Source organism: Myotis yumanensis, unplaced genomic scaffold, assembly GCF_028538775.1.
Source record: "Myotis yumanensis isolate MYYU_CA2020_CCGP unplaced genomic scaffold, mMyoYum1.0.hap1 SCAF_3, whole genome shotgun sequence".
NCBI lineage: Eukaryota > Metazoa > Chordata > Mammalia > Chiroptera > Vespertilionidae > Myotis > Myotis yumanensis.
The window spans coordinates 90530118-90551035 of record NW_027223754.1 but is presented as its reverse complement, the minus strand read 5'-3'; the positions used below and the strand labels follow the sequence as shown (position 1 = coordinate 90551035).

Genomic DNA, 20918 nt, shown 5'->3' with positions numbered 1-20918 from the left:
TTCGGTCACCCTGGACATACACATGGCAGGTGCTCAGATACTGACTAGTTGAATGAATGAAACAACTGTCAAATGTTAAATAAATTCCACATGCGTATTGCTTGACATTGAAAGGCCTGCACAGCCTGGTCCCCAATCTCCCACATTAAAGTGTTTTGTTTCTTATAACTGGGAAAACAAAATTATAACTTTTATCTAAGCCAGTGGTTAGTCTAAGTGTGTGTATGTGTGTGTGTGTGTGTGTGTGTTGTCTTTTGTTTTTTGTTTTGTTAATCCACACCCAAGGATATTTTTTTCCATTGATTTTTAGAGAGAGTGGAAAAGAGGGAGGGAAGGGGAGAGAGGAACATCAATTGGTTGCCTACCACACAGGTCCCAATGGGAGCCAGGGATCAAACCTGCAATCTAGGTACATGACTTTGACTGGGCCCTTGACTGAGAATCGAACCCAAGATCTTTCAGTGCTTGGACTGACATTCTAACCACTGAGCAACACCAGCCAGGGCTTTTCTGTTTGTTTTTAACTTGTGTTAGACAAGTAAGCAGACAGGCAAGGTAAACAGACTGCTGGCAGAAACTCTTAAAGTTGAAGAAATGCTAGGGTAAAAACTGTTTCAATTAAATATATCTCCACAACTCAGCATTTTGGAGGCCATTAGTTGCTAAAGGAGAAATGCTATTGGGAACACACCAGAAGGAGCCACCTTCACCCCTATAAAGGGCTGTTCACTTCAAATTAAGCTGTTTAGAGTTAGGAAGATTGGTCAATTCAGATCAAAGTGGAAATTTAAAGTTAGGGTAAGCAGATATTAGCATTACTAATACAAGGGCACCTAATTGGACATGTGTGCCAAGTATCACCATATAAGTCAAAAGCCCAGTAGGTAGCTAATGGGGGAGGAGAGATTCTGCCCCCACAGTCCTCTTTTCTGAAGTGAGCAGGTGTTCCTTTTCCTGACACAGCCACCTCTTGCCAAGTGGAGACCTCTGGGATGATAAGCTTTTCTCCAGGTCATACAGACAGGACTCAGAAAGGCAGAGTTGGAGCCTGGATGTCTCCATCGCTGGAAGGCTTCAAAAGAAAGCAGAGTATTCTCGAGTTGCAGAGATCCTCCCCTTCTCCTTGTTCGCCACCCTGCCGAGTCACCAGTTTACACATGACACTCAGGACTTTAGTCTGCTGCCCACTTTCCCTTGAAAGGTCTCCTTTTCAGTACTCCCTTTATTTCATTATTAGAGGCCCAGTGCACGAAATTCGTGCATGGGTAGGGTCCCTAGGCCTGGCCAGCGATCGGGGCCGATCAGATTCCTGCCTCCCTGCCTCCTCCTTCCCTCGCTCCCTCAGCGCCCCACTGCCACTGGTCACCTGCCATGTTCCACACCACCCCCTGGTGGTCAGTGCATGTCATAGCGAGCAATCAAACTCCTGGTCTCCAGGTTGAACTCCCAAGGGGACACTTTGCATATATAGATGGCCATTATTGAAGTAACATATTAAATATGCTTTTAGCTTCTAGCCTGCAAACCTCCCAAGAGGAAGGCTCCACTTTGTCCTGTTCATTACTGCAGCCTAGCACAACGGTTGTTACACAGAGGCTGGTCAATAGTGCTGGACACTTACTATATGTCAGGCACAGGGACTCCCATCATCTCAGTTAATCTTGGGAACAAAATTGCTATTGTGGAAAGGAGGACTCTGGCTTTGAACCAGGGTTTGACCCGGATTGCACTGCTGCTCCGTGGCGAGGACTCTGAGCTCCTGAGGTCAGGGCCATGTCTGCCTTGCTCACTCCTGTGTCCCCAGCTCCTGGTACACACAGTGCACACGTGAACTTAGTCTCAGGGTAGGCTTCGTGTGCTCAGGCAGCCTGCACCAGGTGACACCGCTGGAGCAGTGTGCCCTCACAGCCTCGCAGGAAGGTGGCGGTGTGGTGGGTACATCTGGACCTTCAGGTTCGGGCAACATTGAGTCCTCACTACAGAGGACATTCCTAACACTTTTTAAAAAAGAAAATATTGATGTAAATATATAAAATCTGTCTGCACAAGGTGGTTCCTGAGTCTTAGACATATTTATACAGTGATTTTTCAAGAAATGGGCACCTATGTCCAATTTTGTACCTTTCTTAGAAATGTTCAGGTTTTTGCCCAAATGGGCAAATATCACCTATCTCATATGCTTTTGGGAAGATTCAGTGAGAGGAGACATCTACAAATCTAGCACTGTACCTGCACTCAGTAAATGTCTTTTTCTTTCTCACATAAATAAGGTGGCTTTTTGCACATCCTCTCTGGTAGTGTAAATGTAGTCTTTGTAGAACAAAAGGAAAGTATAAAATAACCTCAGAGTTCTGCTTGTTGTACAGGCCTGATTTTCTGATTTTTCACCATTTTTTCGTGAGCCAGTAAGTGCTGTATATTTGGCCCACACAATGCTTTTAGAGAGGTGCTGGTCATGGTTCCCTGCCTGGTCCCTCTCGCTTCCTCACTCTTCCTGCTGGTCCTCCTCCCTTTCTCTCTCTCACCACCCCACCATCATACAATTTACACTTTATGTGCAATTCATGATTCCCTATCTTAATTCGCTCCCTCTTCTGCTTCTGTTATTTTCTCCCCTTTCACAACAAAACTTCTTTTAAAAGTTGTCTTTAGCTGCTATCTTCGTTTCCCTACTTCACATTCTCTCTTCAGCCCATTCCAGTTGAGCTTCTGCCTCCACCAATTTCTGCAATTGCTTTTGCCAAAGCCATCAAGTAATTTCCATGTACCCAAATCCAACCTTAATCCACATTTCAATCTCTCACCAGCACTTTTAGCCTTTAATGCCCCTTACATTTTTCTTTTTTATTAATGTATAATTTATATTCACTGAAATACACAAATTAATTCTAATATAGAGCATGATGAATTTTACGTTTTTGCATCTGTGTAACTACATCTGCATATTTGATGACTTCTGGGTGCTCCTTCGGATCCTCTCCTTTTCCTTCGTGTCACTGGCTGGCCCTTTGCATCTCCCTCACTGGCCCTTCCACTCTTGTTCAACCTCCAAATATTGGTATGACCCAGGGCTTAATTCCAGATCTCCTCTTTTCCTGTTACTCTTCTAGGTAAGCTCTTAGCATTTCATGGTTTTAAATGCATTTCTATTTTGTCAGCCCCAGATTTGTACCTCAAGCTCTGATCTCTTCTGTCAGCTTCAGTCTTTTGTGTGTACGTGTGTTAATCCTCACCTGAGGATATTTTCCCATTGTTTTTTAGATTGAATGGAAAGGGAGGGGAGGTGGGGGAGGTAGAGAGAAAGAAACATCAATGTGAAAGAGACACATCGATTGGTTGCCTCCCGCATGCCCCTAACCCGGCCGGGGAGCGAACCTACAACCCAAGTAGATGCTCTTTTTTTAAAAAATATATTTTTTTATTGATTTCAGAAAAGAAGGGAGAGAGGTAGAAACATCAATGATGAGAGAGAAACACTGATCGGCTGCCTCCTGCACGCCCCACAGTAGGGATCGAGCCCACAACCTGGGCATATTCCCTGCCCGGGAATTCAACTGTGACCTCCTGTTTCATAGCTCCATGCCAGCTGGGCCCAAGTACATGCTCTTGACCTGGAATCAAACCCGAGACCCCTCCATGTGCGGGCCGAAGCTCTGACCACCGAGAAGCACCTGCCAGGACTCCAATCATATTTTCAACTTCCTACATAACATTAAGTCATATAGGCATCTCAAACCTAATAGGTTAAAATGGAGATTTTCAGTTAGCCTCCTCTTTCCTCTTCTTCCCTTAGCTGCTTCTCCATAGTTCTTGCCATTTCATTACATGATTTCTCATCCACCCAGTGGCTCACACTGAAAATTTAGAGTTCATCTTTGATTCTTTCCCTGTGTATTTAGTGCATCTGCTCATCTTACTGATGCAGGCCCTAAACACTTCCTGGGTATTTCCTTACTCCATCTCTAGCCTGTGCCATTGACATCTTTTGCTTGGGTGATTGCAACAACCTAACTCTTATCTCAGCTTCTGTTATTTCCCCTACAGCCCATGCTCCTGCAGCAGCCAAAGAGACGAAAAATGGGAATCAGATTATGTCACTTTCCTACTGAAAACCCTACATTCAAGCATACATACATCTCTGCTCTGCAAAGTCCAATGTGATCTGCATTCTGCCTGCCCCACTTTCTCTCTCCAGCAATGCTTGCCAGCTTCCTATTTCTCAAAGGCACCCTTTCTGTCTGCCTTAGGGCCTTTGCATTAGCTGTTTTTTCTCCCTTGAATGTACTTTCCCAGGTATTTTGGCCTCTCTTGTCATCCAGATCTCAACTCAAATGTCATTGTCAAGTGAGGCCTTCTCATTTTTTTCCTCCCCCCACAACTAAAGAAGCTCTCCAGTCACATTTTCATCACAGCGTTTATTTAATACCTGGAACTAATTTGTTTGCTGTTTCCTCCACGAAATTTGTCTTCATGAGGGTGGGGACTTTGCTATCCCAGTCACAGCTATATTCCCAGTGCCACAATAAATAGTAGTGGCACAATAAATACTGACTCAATCTGTAACTGACAGATACACTGAATACCGCTGCTCCGTGTAAAACAAGTATAGTGTAACCAGTCCAAGGGTTGTAGAACTCAGCCCGAGTGACAGACCAAGAGGGTGAGCTGCAATGAGTGGCCATGTGTGTAACTTGAGTGGCATTTATTGCAGAGAGGAGCAAGTGCCCATGGAGCTGGTGCAGCGGGGTGATGTCATCAAGGTTGTTCCAGGGGGAAAGTTCCCAGTGGATGGGAAAGTCCTAGAAGGCAATACCATGGCCGACGAGTCCCTCATCACAGGTTAGGTGACTTGTTTTGCATTCCCTTCGGGTGGGTATCAGTGCAGTGGCAGGTCCCATGAATGCTGAATGGGGTTTTAGTGCATGAAAGTTGGTCTCTTCTCTCCACCTCTAGGAGAAGCCATGCCAGTCACTAAGAAACCTGGAAGCACAGTGATTGCGGGGTCTATAAACGCACATGGTTCTGTGCTCGTTAAAGCTACCCATGTGGGCAATGACACCACTTTGGCTCAGATTGTGAAATTGGTGGAAGAGGCTCAGATGTCAAAGGTAATGAAAAAATGTAAAGAACAATATCACTTCTGCTTCTCATTTCAGAAATCATCCCAAGGGTTCCAAAGAGTCAGGCAGATATTATTGATTCAAGAGTTAATGAAGTGGTGAAGACCTGGGGCGGGGGTGGGGGTGGGCTAGAAGAGGTCAATGGGCGGGGAGGAGGGAAGAGGGGGCATACTTTCAACAATAAAGTTGTTTTTTTTTAAGTTAATGAGGGAGCTGAGAATCCCAGTCCTTGTCCATTCTTGTGGTGTTTGATTGCTTTGCAGATTGTAATTTCCTGTGGTCTTGGTGTTTTATTTTATAGGCACCCATTCAGCAACTGGCTGACCAGTTTAGTGGATATTTTGTCCCATTTATCATCATCATTTCAACTTTGACGTTGGTGGTGTGGATTATAATCGGTTTTATCGATTTTAGTGTTGTTCAGAAGTACTTTCCTGTAAGTTGAATGCTGTGGGCTGTATGGTTGTTGTTTTAGATAATCTATTGCCATTAACCCTATTCTTTCATGTCTTAGATTCAATGGGCTTTGGTTACCCATTACATTTTATTTGCTTGCTTTACTTATTGGAAGCAAAATCTTAGCCATGGTAGGAAATCAGTCACTTTACTTCTGCAGGTTTTTATTAAAAACCAGAGGCCCTATGCACAAAATTCTTGCACTTGAGGGGGCCCCTTAGCCCGGCCTGAACCCTCTTGCTGTCTGGGAGCCTGCCGGGAGTGGGCCTAAACCATCAGTCGGACATCCTTAGCGCTGCTGTGGAGGCAGGAGAGGCTCCCACCACTGCTGCTGCACTCGCCAGCTGTGAGCCCAGCTTCAGGCTGAGCGGTGCTTCCCCTGTGGGAGCACACTAACCACCAGGGGGCAGCTCCTGCATTGAGCGTCTGCCCCTTGGTGGTCAGTGCGCATCATAGCGACCCGTTGTTCCACAGTTTGGTCGATTTGCATATTAGCCTTTTATTATATATGTTAGGATGGCCTTTGCTTCCTAGTTAGATAATTTCACAAACATCAGTTGGCTCTCAGTTGCAATGCTTCAAGCAGTATTGTCTATTTGGAGAGTTATGAACCACACACCATAGCAGATAGGTCACTTCAGATTTTGATGGCATGCATGATAATATTTGACAAATTTTAAGAAAAATGTATTTTTGCTGTCTATGTCCATAAGTACCATCTTTAACCTTGCAGCTTCCCAAGCAATGCTAGTGGGTTTTTAGTAAATATCTATTAAACATGAGGCAATGGTATGTACATACATTTTTAGTTTAAAAAGTGGGTGAAGAATATTATCTTAAGAAATGTAGTTTTATCAAACGTTTAAAAAGGTATAAAATAACAAAACAAAACAAAACTTTCTGTTTCAGAAATTAGAGCTTAGTGATTTCTAATTGGGACTGATTTTGTCGCCCCCCAGGGACATTTGGCCATGTCTGGAGACATTTTTGGTTCTCATGACTGAGGAGGGGATGCTACTGGCACCTAGTGGGTAGAGACCAGGGATGCTATTAACATCCTACAATGCACAGGACAGCCCCCACAAATAATTATCTGGCCCTAAATATCAATAGTGCTGAGGTTGAGATCCCTTGATATACATAAAAAACTAATGACCCACTTACTAGTAGAGTAGTATTTGATAACTGCCCAGTGAGTAGAACAATGTTTTACCTTATTTTTCAAAAATATCTCATACTTAGCCCAGTGTAATATGTATTTTACCTTAGAGCCATAGAATAAGAAATTGCAACTGTGGAATGGATGATACTTTTAAAAAAACTTGTTTTTACTCATAATTAAAGGTATATCATATTGTTGGGGTGTGTGTGATTCACTAAGATGTCATTTTTTTTCTCTCAAATTTCCTATCTTAAAATGAAAAATGTCCAAGTTTTACATTTTCTGACATCTAAGGAGACTTCAGTGCTTTTAAGTAATCTATAACTGTATTCCAGAATTTGCCACTGGCTACTGTGGCACCTCACTGCCTAAAATTTCTGCTTTTGTGGGAGAGCAGCTATTGGCATGTGGCTATGGGAAAATTCAGTGTTAAACAAATTGGAATATGTGACTTTCTGCTGTTCCCTGCTTTTCCATCTTACTTTGGCTTCTTTTGTTTTATCTGCAAAATCAGGGAGGATGCTGGCAAATGAGGTACTGCATGTTCCTTTAAGATACTGTTGTCACTGTGCTACATAAAAATCACTGTAGGGACAGGGTTCATGTCAGCTTCTAGAAGTCTGTCCAATCCCATCACAATGCCAGGTGTTATTTTGGTAAGAATTATTGTGTGTGTTTTTTAAAAACACACACACAAATCATCTTACCTCTAAGAAATGCATTATGTCTTAAACAACAGGCCCTCGACCCAACTCCAACTATTTCTATAAAAATTAAATTACCCTTTAATAATATATCTTATTTTAGAATTCTGCCTTTCAAAAAGAAAAAGTATGTAGATAGAAGCTAATGAGATTGTGGTCTGTATCCTTGATTTAGAAAACATACTTTTTATTGTAATTAAGTGAATATAGTATTTCCTGATTGTACTCCAAAGACACCAGCCATTAAAAAAAATGAACGAAGATAACTCCAGATGTCAGAATGCAAATAATACCAATATGTGCCACCATATCTGGAAAAGAGACCCATACGTTGTTTTGGATTTACACAGGAAACAACAGTGATTAGGATTCTGTGTGATTTCTCATTTCACTCTCTGCTTACCTCTCTTTCCTCTTTTCAGATTCCCAACAAACATATTGCCCAGGCAGAGGTAATCATCCGGTTTGCATTCCAGACGTCCATCACAGTGCTGTGCATTGCCTGCCCCTGCTCCCTGGGCTTGGCCACACCCACGGCAGTCATGGTGGGCACCGGCGTGGCTGCCCGGAACGGCATCCTCATCAAGGGGGGCAAGCCTCTGGAGATGGCCCACAAGGTTGGCCCAGCACTGCAGTGCTCCTGACCGTCGTTCGGGGTCTTGACTAGGATGATTTTGTAGTTGTTTACTACATGATTTTTTTTAAACTTTGAGGTCTAGTGAAAATAGTGTCTGTTTAAATTTCATATTAAGAGATAAACCTGAAAGAGGCCCGAGGATAGTACTGTTCATTAAGTAAAACAATAGGAAGCAAGGACTGACAGAATAAAAGCAGCAGTTAACAGTTATAGAATTAAACACTTTATAAATATTAGTTGATTTAATCTGATCAACAGCTTTGAGTTGGTGCTATTATTCCCATTTTACAGATGAGGGAGCTACAGCAGGAGGAGGCCAGGTGACTTGCCTAAAGGCCTTCAGCTAATAAATGGCAGAGCCAGCTTTCACACCTGGAGAAAAGTACCAACTCTGCATCTGTGTGATTAGCAGAGGGGTCCTGTCATCTTGGGGAGTGGAATAATGGGCAACCGTGTATAAAGAATCTTCCTTTGGCCAAACATACCAATCCTTAACCTTCCATTAATGTAGTCAATATTTGTTGAGTATGTACTATGTGTGGGTCTTATGGCTGGCCCTAGTCATGGTTTTTGGCTATCAAGGATGGGGAAAGACAAGTATGGAGTAAGTAAAGAACAAATGCTATGAGATGGGGTGCAACGCCGTGAGACCAGCTCAGCAGGGGGCCTTGCATAGACTTGTGTGTGTTGGACTGGCCATGAGGGGTGGTGTATCTGACAGTTGAGTGAGAGTGAGCCAGAAAACGGAGATTGGGAAGCATGTTCTGGCAGTGGGGAAAGCACATGGAAAGGACCTGGGGGATAAGGGGCTGGGTAGGGGGTGCTGTATCGTAGACTCTATAACATTGAAGACTGTGAACTGTTCCCATCATTATATCCCCAGTGTCTTGCCCAGTGCCTGGCACATTGAAAACACTCAATAGTTATTTGCTGAATAATAAATGAGGAACTGAAAGAAAGTCATTGAGAGAAAGAGAAATCGATAGATCAAGCTATTGAGGGAAAAGGTGAGGGAGAGAGGGACCTTGAAGGGTCTTGGAGGTTTATGAAAGGATTTGGAAATTAGCACAAAGAACAACAGGGAGCTGTGGAGGGGTGTGAAGCGCCTATGTGATGTGACTGGATTACTTGTTGGGAAGATCTGGTTACAAAGTGAAGGATGGACTAAAAGGAGGCAAGAATTGATGGAGGAAGACCAGTTGATAGTGTTAAAGGGGCCAGCACTCAGTAGCAGAAACAAAAAGCTGAATCTATTATTTGCTAATGAAGGGAGAACCATGCTTGTAGGTCATAGTCTGAACACAGCAAGCAGACCTAACATGGGGCTTGAGGAAGCCTGAGTCCAGGGATTGGTGGACTCTGGCCATAGGAAAGCAGGTGCCAGTGTGGCTGTTATTGACTGGCTGAGCCCACCCACAGGGACTGGTGCAAAGCTGCCATTGACTAAGTGGGGCAGGTCTAAAAACTGGCTCTGGTGGTTACCTGTTATTATGGCCAAGGAATATTCCCTTCCTTGAACTTGGAGTGCAAGAGCTTTAATGTTAGTAGGCTTTTGCAATTACACAGGCCAGAGAAAAGCATGATTGACTCAGCAGATAGCAGTAGATAGCCGACTCCCAGATCCCTGGCTCCTGATCCTGCACAAGAAATCTGCCAGTGTTACTGTCCAGGAGGCGGCGTGCCATCTCTCGCTACATCGGTGAGAGTTTCTGGCTCAACCTGGTTAAGGTTAAAACATAATGAGGGTTGGGGGGCGCATAGAGGGAAAGAGTTTTTGCAGGGGGAGTGGTTGAACCTTGTGATTGATTGCAGATGATTATGTCATGGAGGATGAAGGACTGTTGTTAAGTTCTGCCTCAAGATTGTGTGGATTTTAAAGTCCCTTCCATCTGTATTTGTGCTAACCGAGATGTGGTTGTTTTGACAGATAAAGACTGTGATGTTTGACAAAACTGGCACCATTACCCACGGGGTCCCCAAAGTCATGCGGGTCCTCTTGCTCGTGGATGTGGCCACGCTGCCCCTCAGGAAAGTTCTTGCTGTGGTGGGGACTGCGGAGGCCAGCAGTGAGCACCCCTTGGGTGTGGCTGTCACCAAATACTGTAAAGAGGTACGAAGACCTGGGCATTGCTCCTCCTCCCGCTCCTCCCGCAGCCCCCTCTCTCACCTGTGAGGCTGGAGCCTCCAAGCTCCTTCCTCCTAACAGGCTTTTCCTCTCAGCTGCCATGGCACCTCAGTCAGCTGCCTTCGAGGAGGCCTTGGCTTGTGTGATCTGGAAAACCACTTAGCAGGCCAGTGGAGATGTGGCTGCAGTAGTTGGTCCCTTGTCACATCTCCAGATCATTGCAAAAGCAGCTCAGTGTTAACAGTCATTTGTTGAGCATTTACTGAGCACCTGGGCTCGGGACAACTATGAAGATGGGACTCTGCCTCTCGGAGCTGCTTGCTGGTTGGGTGAGGAAGACAGATGGTATATAAATTCAGTCCTTTACTTAGTGCAAAGGGATACAGAAATGAATGGGGTCTTGGGATGAGGGGGTAGAAATCCATGCAGTCGGGAACATCTGAAATGGAGAGGAGCCAGCAGAAGTGAGCGGAAGCCCAATGGGTTCTTGGCACAGTTACTTGGGAAGCATTCATCTTTTGATCTTCTCAGACGAAGGTCCTATTTAATTTTCTCTATTTTCAATATGAATATAGAAGCAACAGATGTCCCAGAATACTGCCCAGAAAAAATGTAAATGGTGTGGGCAAATACAATTATCAGTAAATGTAGAGGGTTACATGGATGCCTTGAAAAAGTTGACAACTCTTCCTGGACAGGGAACCTTCCAGAAATCTCATTTCATGTTTCTGTCTTTCATGTAGGGCCAGGCATGCCATTTCACCTCTCACCTTTCTGATGTTTCAGAAAGAATTCTGCTCACCCTCAGCCATGCTTCCTTTGCTGTTTTGTTAACCCAAATAAAAACAGTGCCCCACTTCTTTCTCCTGCCACATCACCCTCCTCCATGGGTCTGCAAGTGGGCAGTTCTCTCTTAATAGCCTAAGAATAGCTTTGTTACCACTTGCCTATTCCATTATTTTAATGAAATTACTTGTGACATAAAAATAACATATTTCCTCTCTTTGACACCTTTACAACTCCCCATCCTTAATTTGAGATGTTTGATGTGAATAGCCTTTCTCCTAGTCTGCAATATGTCCAATATCATGAGGCACCCACCTAAGGACAGAGTTTCGGCTATTTAATTTTGTTCAATTTAATAATTAAAATGTCTGTGTCAGAGAAAAGGAATTGCTGAGTTAATGGTTTATCTCTTTACCTTTTCCTGCAATTCTACTTCCCATCCCACCTTTCCCTCTTAATTCATGGTTGGGGCTGCTCTCTCTCCTACTCTCACCCCCATCTCTGCCCTGCTCCCTCTCACCTCCCCCTCTGTTTTCTGGTTCCTCTTCCTGCTCCCTTCCTTCACAGGAACTTGGAACTGAGGCCTTGGGATACTGCATGGACTTCCAGGCCGTGCCAGGCTGTGGAATTGGCTGTAAAGTCAGCAGCGTGGAAGGCATCCTGGCCCACAGCGAGCACCTGAGCGAACGGGCCACTCACCTGAATGGGGTTGGCAGTGTCCCCACGGAAATAGGTATCCCTGGCCTTTGTCTCTGGTGCTCAGCCGTCCAGGGGTTGGGTCTGGCTGGGTCAGGTGGCAGCGTGCCAAACACAGAGAGTACCATGCTACCTGGTTCCCCTGCTATGGAGAAAGGTGGCTCATGGCAGGTGCACTGCACGCCTCCCTCCCCAGGAAAGCCTGAAGTTCCTCTTGTATTTGATTCCTCTGACTCTTGATGCGAATGGCAGACAAAAGTAGTCTATCCGTAAATCTATAAAGTATTGTTTATAATTTTGAGTCTCCACTTTCTTATCCCAAGTTAGCCTGGCTTCTTGTGAGCTACAAAGTGGACAGCTGGGAATTCTGCTTTGTTCTTCCTAAACAGGAAACCTCTCGCTTAGTAGAACTCTGATGGGAAGCTTTGTGTTTACAGAGCCGGCAGCAGTCAGGGATAGCTGATGGGAATGGTCTGGCCACGCTAAGCAGGGACACTGCTTGGAGTGAGAGCTGCTTTTGAATAATGGCCTTTCTTATTCTAAGGATAGCTTGGTAGCCATCAGTGTAAGAGTATGAAAACATAATACCCCAAACCAGAAAAACAACAACTATGTCTAGTGCTTTCTCTTACGTATGTTGGTAATTGAGTCTTGATTTAGATTTCACTGTTGGAAGCCATCTGCCACCTTCTAGCAACTTAAAGCCCTAGGATGACCTTTCCATTTAGTGTCCAGGGACTGGTTCATGCAGTGACGCCTAAGTTACTGGCACACATGGAAGGTGACAGGAGAAAGACTCACTGGCCTTTTAGGAGGTATAGCTTTAAAACATTTCATAGAAGTAGACAGAGTACTTGCTGTTCACCTTGGGTCATCTGTACCAAGCAGTGATGTCGCTAGTCACCACTTGCATTTGATGCTGGAGAAATAACTCCCTGAAAAAGAAGCAGCAGATTCCTCTAAAGGCAGATAGGGACACCACATAATGTCTGATAGGTTTGTAACATTTTCACACATAGAAAATGTACCTTTTAATGTCCCATTTTAATTCATACCCACATGTTCTACACATTAATTATACTTTTCCCCCTGGTCCTTTAAGGATGGTGTTCTGAGAGGCACTTACTAAGTGATAATTTCTCGGAATGGTCAAATGGATATTTTTCCGTTAAAAGGGCTCCATAGTTTTTAGTAATTTCTCATGATGAAATTACACTGTTTGGGAATAACCACAAACTCTTTTGAACAGACGTAGCTCCCCAGACTTTCTCTGTGCTGATTGGAAACCGAGAATGGATGAGGCGCAACGGCTTAGCCATTTCCAGCGAGGTCAGCGACGCTATGACAGACCATGAGATGAAGGGCCACACGGCCATCTTGGTGGCTATTGACGGTATCACTCGCTCTGCCTTCCTCCTCTCAGACATGAAGCTTCTGGCGATGTCAGGCAAAAATAGATCCTGCCTCTTTAAAATGAAACAATCTCCCTTTACTAATTTTAGTTTTCCCTTGTAAAAGATTGCGCTGACGTCTTTTTCACGACATCCCCGGTCCCGAGGCCCTTTCCCTCGCCCTCCTCTCTGCCGCAGAGCCAGCTCTGCTCTGGCACCTGTCTCCTTGCGCTTGGAGTTCTGTCTTCACCATCATTGTTTGCTGCAGTCCAGGCTGGCAGCTTGGAGTCCTCCTCCTCATCGCTGCAGACAAAGCAGCTCACTTTCCAAGAGGTTTAACCCTAGCATGCCCCGAAAGAATGAGGTCCCTGCAGCTTGCCTCCGCTTCTCAAGATGGAGTGTATCTAAGGACCCAGTTATATCTTGGGCTTTACATCTCAGGTAGATTAGCATCTTACTTGTTAATGTTAGTGTCTGCTAATAGAAGTAAAACTATATGCAGATAAGAACTAATTTAGGTCCTCTTTCCTATTCGCTTTTTCGTTTTCCTCCTCCCATCACGAGGCCGCCTCCTAAGTCCTTGTACACCCACAATTCCCTCTACTCGACAGAGCAGAATTGGCTCAACTGGAGTCATGCCCCTTACACATCACTCACCCTCACTCTGCTGCCGCCACACCTCAGGCCTCGAAAGCCTTCCTGCCTCAGTATCTAAAAGGTTCACTCCAGAAAAAAGTTCTATTCAAGTGGCTTTTATCACAAGGAAAAAAAAGGAAGTATTGATTTTCTTGCTATTTGGACAATCATCACTTCCTAAGTAGTATTTTCTGTATTTGTTATATTTGTCATGTTTTAATAGCTAAGGTATATTGAGTTATGAGCTAGATACTCTGCAAGTGGATGTGCTATGCGGAAAATTTGGAAAATTCTGAGAGCTATAAGGAAGAAAATGGAGTTGCTCATTAGCCTACACCTCAGAGAGCCACTGTTGACATTTTGATAGTCCTTCCAGACTTTGTATGCATCTGTCGTATGTAAATTAAAAAAAAAACAACCAGAATCAAACCATATTATGTTCTATAATTGGGTGTTTTGTTTCTTGCGGGTAACATGCTGTTAAGGAAACTGAAACCGGCTGTGCTCCTTGGGCCGCCCAGGGCCCTGCTTCTTGCACCCACTGTGGTGTTTCCCTCAGGGGTGCTCTGTGGAATGATCGCCATTGCAGACGCCGTCAAGCAGGAGGCCGCCCTGGCTGTGCACACGCTGAAGAGCATGGGCGTGGATGTGGTGCTGATCACGGGGGACAACCGCAAGACAGCCAGAGCCATCGCCACCCAGGTCTGGGCCGGAGCCCTCTTCCCTTTTTCAAACCAAAGTGATATTAAGCTCACAGAAGCAGTTTGAGGGGGAAAACTAAGCACCAGTGCATCCAGCACTCAGCTTTGCTTCTGCTTCCCCCTGGATGGGTTCTTTTCAGCCATGCAGTACCCCCACCCCCACCCCCACCCCCACCCCCACCCTCACCCCTGACCACCATGCTGTAGCAGCAAAGGTCACGCCCTGGGGCCTGGGAGCTGTGATTCATGCAGGACTGGCTGCAGCCCTGGAAAAGCAACCCCATCATTCTCCATTCCAGTCTTCGCAGTGAACAAAAAAAAACACACCACACCATGGCTTGAGGGCTGACATAAACAACTTTGTAGTCCTTATGTTGAAGGAATGTTTTGCTAGCTCAACTCTTCCCCCTGGTTGCACCAGATAAGTGACTGATCCTGGGCAGTTCCCCCACAGCCCTGGGTTCTGAGTGCTGCTGCGTGCTTGCCTGGCCCACCTCACGGGGATGGCTCCAGTAAAAATTCCTGAAGAGCATATATACCCCTCCTCCTAAAAGTGTGTGTACAGTGGTATGCTTTTGAAAAATGAATTGCACCCTATGAGGGAAGCAACAGTACCTCTCTTTACTGGGCATTTTGCTAATGATGGACTTGTTGAGTTACTCCCTTTCCTGGTTAGAACTTGTTCATTCATTCAGCAAGCACTTATTAAACACCGCCCAGGCTACAGAGAGGAGTGAAGAGGGTACCTGCCCTTAAGGAGCTCCCAGTCCTGTGGGAGGGTGGACCAGTGACCAACTATAAAATGAGTCCTTGGTGTTTCAACAGAAGAGTGCATGGGGCATGTGGGTGCTGCCAACTTCCCTCCAGCCTGGCAGGGGCTGGGGATGCCTTCCCAGGGGAGAGGAAGCTTGAGTCAGGAGTGGTCTGGTGAAGAAGAGGGGGCAGGAGGAGGGAAAGCAAGCTGACCTTCCAGGGCAGAACAGGCAGCAGGAGCACTGTCCGGGGGTACAAAGTAGTGGGGAGTTGGAGAGCACATGGAGCTGAATGGTTGGAGAGCAAGGAGCTGGAGATGAGCAGAGATCTAGGGGACTGTCTAAGGGGACCTCAGGAGGCAGACCGAGGAATTTAGATGTTGTCCTAAGGGAACTGGGGTCCACTGGAGGAGATTAAGCAGGAAAGGAAAATGACCAAATAATTTGTTGTGGAAAGACACTGGGACAGCATATGGAGAAGAGAGTGGGGAGGCCAGGATATGGGCCAGGAGACCAGTGAGGGCCCCAAACCACTGCCTGGCCTTGTGATGGGATCAGGGAGTAAAATTGCCATGTGATCTGGAACCTGTGGGGCTTGGTGACTGACATCATTGACGATCTGGAGGCCGGGTGGGGGCTGGGCAGGAAGACTTGGGTTTCTGCTACTATTTCTATCCTTTGCCAACACCGGGCATTGTCATATATTTATTTTTTTATGGCTGTTTTCCTTTCCTTTTAGGTTGGCATCAACAAAGTCTTTGCAGAGGTGCTGCCTTCTCACAAAGTGGCCAAGGTCCAGGAGCTCCAGAAGGAAGGGAAGAAAGTCGCCATGGTGGGAGACGGCATTAATGACTCCCCAGCCTTGGCCCAGGCTGATGTCGGCATCGCCATCGGGACAGGCACAGATGTCGCCATTGAGGCGGCTGACGTTGTTCTCATCAGAGTGAGCGTGCTGTGACTCCTCCCCATTGTCCAGGCAGTGGGAGGGGTAAGGGCTGTGGGCACAGCTCCTGGCTCACCAAATGCTCCTCTACCTCAGAATGACTTGCTCGATGTAGTCGCTGCCATTCATCTCTCCAAGAGGACTGTCTGGAGGATACGGCTCAACCTGGTGCTGGCGTTGATCTATAATCTGGTTGGCATTCCCATCGCAGCAGGTAACGGGTTGTCCCTGCTTGTGACCTTTGCCTCTAGCTCTCTGTGTGCCGGGTTCCTGCCGAACTTAGTGCGCAGCCCACCTCGCTGGCTCGCTGGCCAGAAGCATTTTAGAAAGTGTTGATTTTATTATGTGCTCTGCTTGCTAACTCTCTAAAAGTAAATGAGAAACTGCAGAGAGAACCCCAACCTTCATTCACTCTGGTTCTCTCTGAAAAGCTGCCAAGATGCTTGACTATTTATTTACTATGGCCCTGTTTTCTGAACCATTTATTACACATACGGTCTGAAAAACTAGCATTATTAACAGTTATGGGGCCCCTGCTACATGCTAGGCACCGTGATTGATGTTTTAGAACCTTAATTTAAAAATGCATCCTGCCCGAGATATACCCTGTCTCACAGAAAGAGATGGATTTTTCTGCCTCATAATTCCTCTCTTCCCCGTTCAGTACTGAGTCACCCAGTAGGAAAAAGCTCTTCTGCAAGGAAAGGCTTCTACGTGGGCTGAGACCTAAAGTTTGTAAACACAACTTTCCCACTTCAAGTCCCCTGTTGTGCCTGAGTGGTTAAAGGTGACTCACATGATGATTAGCATGTCTGCCTGAACGTACTGGGTGAGGTGGGCCAGGCAGCTTCCAGAGCCAGCCCAGGTGCTGATTCACTCCTGTGTTTGTGCCTCTGCCACAGACCTTTGCCCAGATGTGGACTGAGTCTCCTGGCCCTGTCCGGGGTCCTAGCTCACATTGCCCTTTAAAAAGATGTTTTGAGCCCTGAGGGAAGACAAGCCATGCAGACAGGTCTGTGGTCACTAGCAGTGTGTCCTCTGAGTGCTCACACAGTCCCCGCGGTGCCTCAGGACAGCTGGCTCCCCCATCCTGCTGCTACCCCTCTGGTTCCTCAGATTCACTGTTCTCCTGGAGTTTCCCCTGAAATGGTGTTGGCACCTATGGACAGGCCCAGGAAGGGCAGGGTGGATGGGAGACCCCAGTCCCCTCAACAGCGCCCCCACTGCCCAGCTCTGAGATAGCCCGCTTTAGAGGCCTGCAGGCATGTGCTCACTGTGGCAGGGGGCTTCCAAGTTATGTTGAGCACTTCCTGGTGGGCCTTCTCTTTTCTCTCTCCGGGCTGCACTGTGAGCGTTGTCTCTCCCCCCAACCCACGCAGGTGTCTTCATGCCCTTTGGCATCGTGCTGCAGCCGTGGATGGGCTCGGCAGCCATGGCAGCCTCCTCTGTGTCTGTAGTTCTCTCATCGCTGCAACTCAAGTGGTGAGTCCCCACAGGGCAGGAGCATGTGCTGCAGGCGAGGCGATACTTGCTAGGCCCCTTTGCACTGCATGCGCAACGCAGTTTTGCCTGTCTGGTGCGCCTCCTGGGCCAGCAGTGGGTGTGTGCTAAGCTCAGATTCCTGATTCATTCACCTAAGGCAAAGACCTAAGGGACAGCTGAGTGTATAATGATTTATTAGCACCACGATCAAGTAATCTATCACTTAACAGTCATCATGTGCTGGGTTATTCTAGTTATTTTGCTAAAGGGCTGCTTATGTAAGTACAGTCATGTGCCGCTTAACCCCAGGGATTCAGTCTGAGAAAAGTGTCGTTAGGCAATTTTGTCCTTTTGGGAAGGAACATCATAGAGTGCACTTGCACAAACCTAGATTAGGTATAGCCTGCTACATACCTAGGCTATATGGTATTACCTATTGCTCCTAGGTTACAAGCCTGCACAGCATGTTACAGTACAAAACAGCATGAGAATAATTCAAGCACAAGAGAAAATGATGTAGTCAAGAGATGCAGTGGACAGGAGATGTATGAGGTTGCTGCCACTGTAGTATGGCATAGTGTTTTATAGCAAACTGGTTTTTAATAAGTAGAAAGAATACATACTAAAATAATAAAAAATAGAGTAAGTATGCAAACCATTAACATAATCGTACATCATCGTTATGTTCTGTACATAATTGTATGTGCTGTACTTTTATCTGGCTGGCAGCGCAGTGGGTTTGTTAATGCCAGCATCACCACAAACACATGAGTAATGAGTGCCACAATGGCTCTGACATCTCTAGGGATAGGAAGTTTTCGGCTCCATTATAACCTTATGGGACCTCTGTCACATATGCGGTCTCTTGTTGACCGAAACATCATTATGTAGCCCATGATTGTATGTAGACACAGGATCCCTGTGTATTAATATTTTTCCTTTTTTAAAATAGATGTTTATTTACTTATGCTTTCATTTAACAAGAAATTAATGACAGCCTACATGCCAAGCATTTGGATACAAAGTTTCTAAATTGGGAGTTTACCTGAACCCTAGGAGTTTAATACTGAGTGTTATTGAAATACTTGGATGAGAGGCTTTCAAAAGCCTGTGTCCAGAATGGTTCAGATGCTCTTGGAATCTTACTTTGCAGCTATAAGAAGCCCGACCTGGAGAGGTACGAGGCCCAGGCCCAGGGCCGCATGAAGCCCCTCACCGCATCCCAAGTCAGCGTGCACATTGGCATGGATGACCGGCGCCGGGACTCCCCCAGGGCCACGCCCTGGGACCAGGTCAGCTACATCAGCCAGGTGTCTCTGTCCTCCCTGAAGTCCGACAAGCTGTCTCGGCACAGCACCTCAGCTGATGACAGTGGGGACAAGTGGTCTCTGCTCCTGAATGACAGGGATGAGGAGCAGTTCATCTGAAAGCTCCAGGCTGGAGCAGACCCCATGGTCCATCTCCTAGCTGATCAGCAGCTCTAGCCCCAGGTGCAGCATCGCAGCCACTTCGACGCCCTCGACATTCAGATCATTCCTTCCTGCAGCAGATGGCATTGTCCAGATGTGGCTCCTGGGCAGAACCACCCCGCCTGGATCCCACAGCACAGGGTGAAGCCTTATCCAGGCTATTGGTGTGGGCTTCTTGGAAACCTTGCTGACTCTAGAATAGGGTGGACAGCCACCACTCCTACAGACCTCGGCTTTATTTAGTATTTGGGATGACTGTCTGTGAAATGAAGAAAATCTTACCAGGACCAAAAACTTAGCTGAGCCTTTTCATAGAACTCACGAAAAACCTCGGTGTTGTCCTCTTTTTTACAACGCCCGCGAGCATCATATCTCTAAAGACCACAGTTTACCTCAAGTGCATTCTTTAGTTTCTGCTGGTACAGCTTCTTCTTTTTCTGTCCTTGACACTGGGGGTGGCACCCTCGTCTTTCAGGGCAGGACTGGCATCCTCCTGGTCCCTGCTGCTGCTCTCAGGCGCTTCTCAAGTGCATGTGCCCATGTGTGCTGCCGCCTGAGTCTGCTCACTCACATGCCCAGCCAGAGAGCTTGCCAGTTCGTTCTTGCTTATGAGCCACTTCTCTGTGGAGTCTTGACCGTTGTTGCCCAGATGGAGTGAGGGTCTCAGAGCCTGAGACTTGAGAAGTCCAGCTTCCTGTGGGGTCCAAGCGCTTGGGCCCGGGGAGACTTGTGGTACTTGAAGACCTGTGAGGGGAGGCTCATGCAGGCAGGAACCTACCTCATGGCTCCTGGAGCTTCAGTTACATGGTCTGCTGTGTGACTGTTACTTCATGATGAAAAATGTAGAATTCATGTTGGTTTGTGCAACTCTGAGGAAACAAAGATTCCCAAACTAGAGGGCATCACAGCTCTTCTCCATGAGCTTCTACTGCATGCTGAGTTGGTGGTGCTTTAGGAAAGGGGTAGCCACAACTTCCCAAAGGAAAAGTCCTTTGTAACTTTTGGTGGTTCTTTGTGATTGCATGACCCTGGAGGGGCAGGACTGTGGCTAGTTTTCGACTTTGGAGTTACTGTTGACAGACAGATCACATGGGAATAGACTAGTAGAATCATAATCTTCGAATAGGCAGAGCAAAGCCTATTCTAAATTCTAAGGTGAATCCCTTGTCACACACACAAAATAATTTTATTTATTGAGTGTCAGTTATTTTCCAAGGCAATGTAAGTACTCTTTATAAGTTAACCTCTAATCCTCCCAACGAACCACCAAAGTAGGTATTATTGTCCACCTTTCACAGGCAGGGGAATAGGTTCAGAGAGGTTAAGTACCTGCTCAGGGTCACACAGCCAGTACACTTGCTGGAACAGGGGTCTGAATGCATGTCTGCTGGCTCTGAAATCTTTTCTTTCTGCTTCACCTTGAATATTTTGCTTGATAAGCATAAACAAGAAAAGGTCCTTGTTCCTGGAAGAACAAATTTGTCAGATGATGTATTCATTGTATCATCTTGTAATGAAATTTGATCATAAGATCATCTCACCCTCCCATGGATGGTTCATTTTTATTTTTACATATAATCTAGTTTTTGCTGGGTTTTATCCTCTGAAATCCAAGTGCAGGGTTTTGTGGTGTTTTTATTATTTTCAATCTTCCCTTTCCTCTCAGCACCTTCCTGCCATGTGTCCCCAATTGTCTTTATTTTTTGGCTGTGTTTGGAGAGTGTTTCTTATTTCCTAACTAGGCTAATCATTTTCTAAAGACTCTAATTGTATTGATCCCCCAAAAAGCTTTTAGGATCATAAACATTATGTTTATATAGAGACAAAAATCTATAATAATAAAAGGGTAATATGTTAA

At 45.9% G+C, this 20918-nt stretch overlaps 1 protein-coding gene across 1 annotated transcript in view; it reads left to right on the top strand.

Moving 5' to 3' along the window:
- The window catches only part of ATP7B (ATPase copper transporting beta), a 90889-nt gene extending 69971 nt beyond the window's left edge, over positions 1 to 20918 (top strand). Inside the window, exons 11-22 of the mRNA XM_070409111.1 lie at positions 4712 to 4839; positions 4954 to 5108; positions 5422 to 5556; positions 7865 to 8059; positions 10007 to 10189; positions 11558 to 11723; positions 12936 to 13079; positions 14273 to 14415; positions 15906 to 16109; positions 16206 to 16323; positions 17489 to 17591; positions 18745 to 20918. Of these exons, the coding sequence (XP_070265212.1) occupies positions 4712 to 4839; positions 4954 to 5108; positions 5422 to 5556; positions 7865 to 8059; positions 10007 to 10189; positions 11558 to 11723; positions 12936 to 13079; positions 14273 to 14415; positions 15906 to 16109; positions 16206 to 16323; positions 17489 to 17591; positions 18745 to 19018 (1948 nt within the window). The 3' untranslated portion in view covers positions 19019 to 20918. The remainder of the gene's footprint in view (positions 1 to 4711; positions 4840 to 4953; positions 5109 to 5421; positions 5557 to 7864; positions 8060 to 10006; positions 10190 to 11557; positions 11724 to 12935; positions 13080 to 14272; positions 14416 to 15905; positions 16110 to 16205; positions 16324 to 17488; positions 17592 to 18744) is intronic.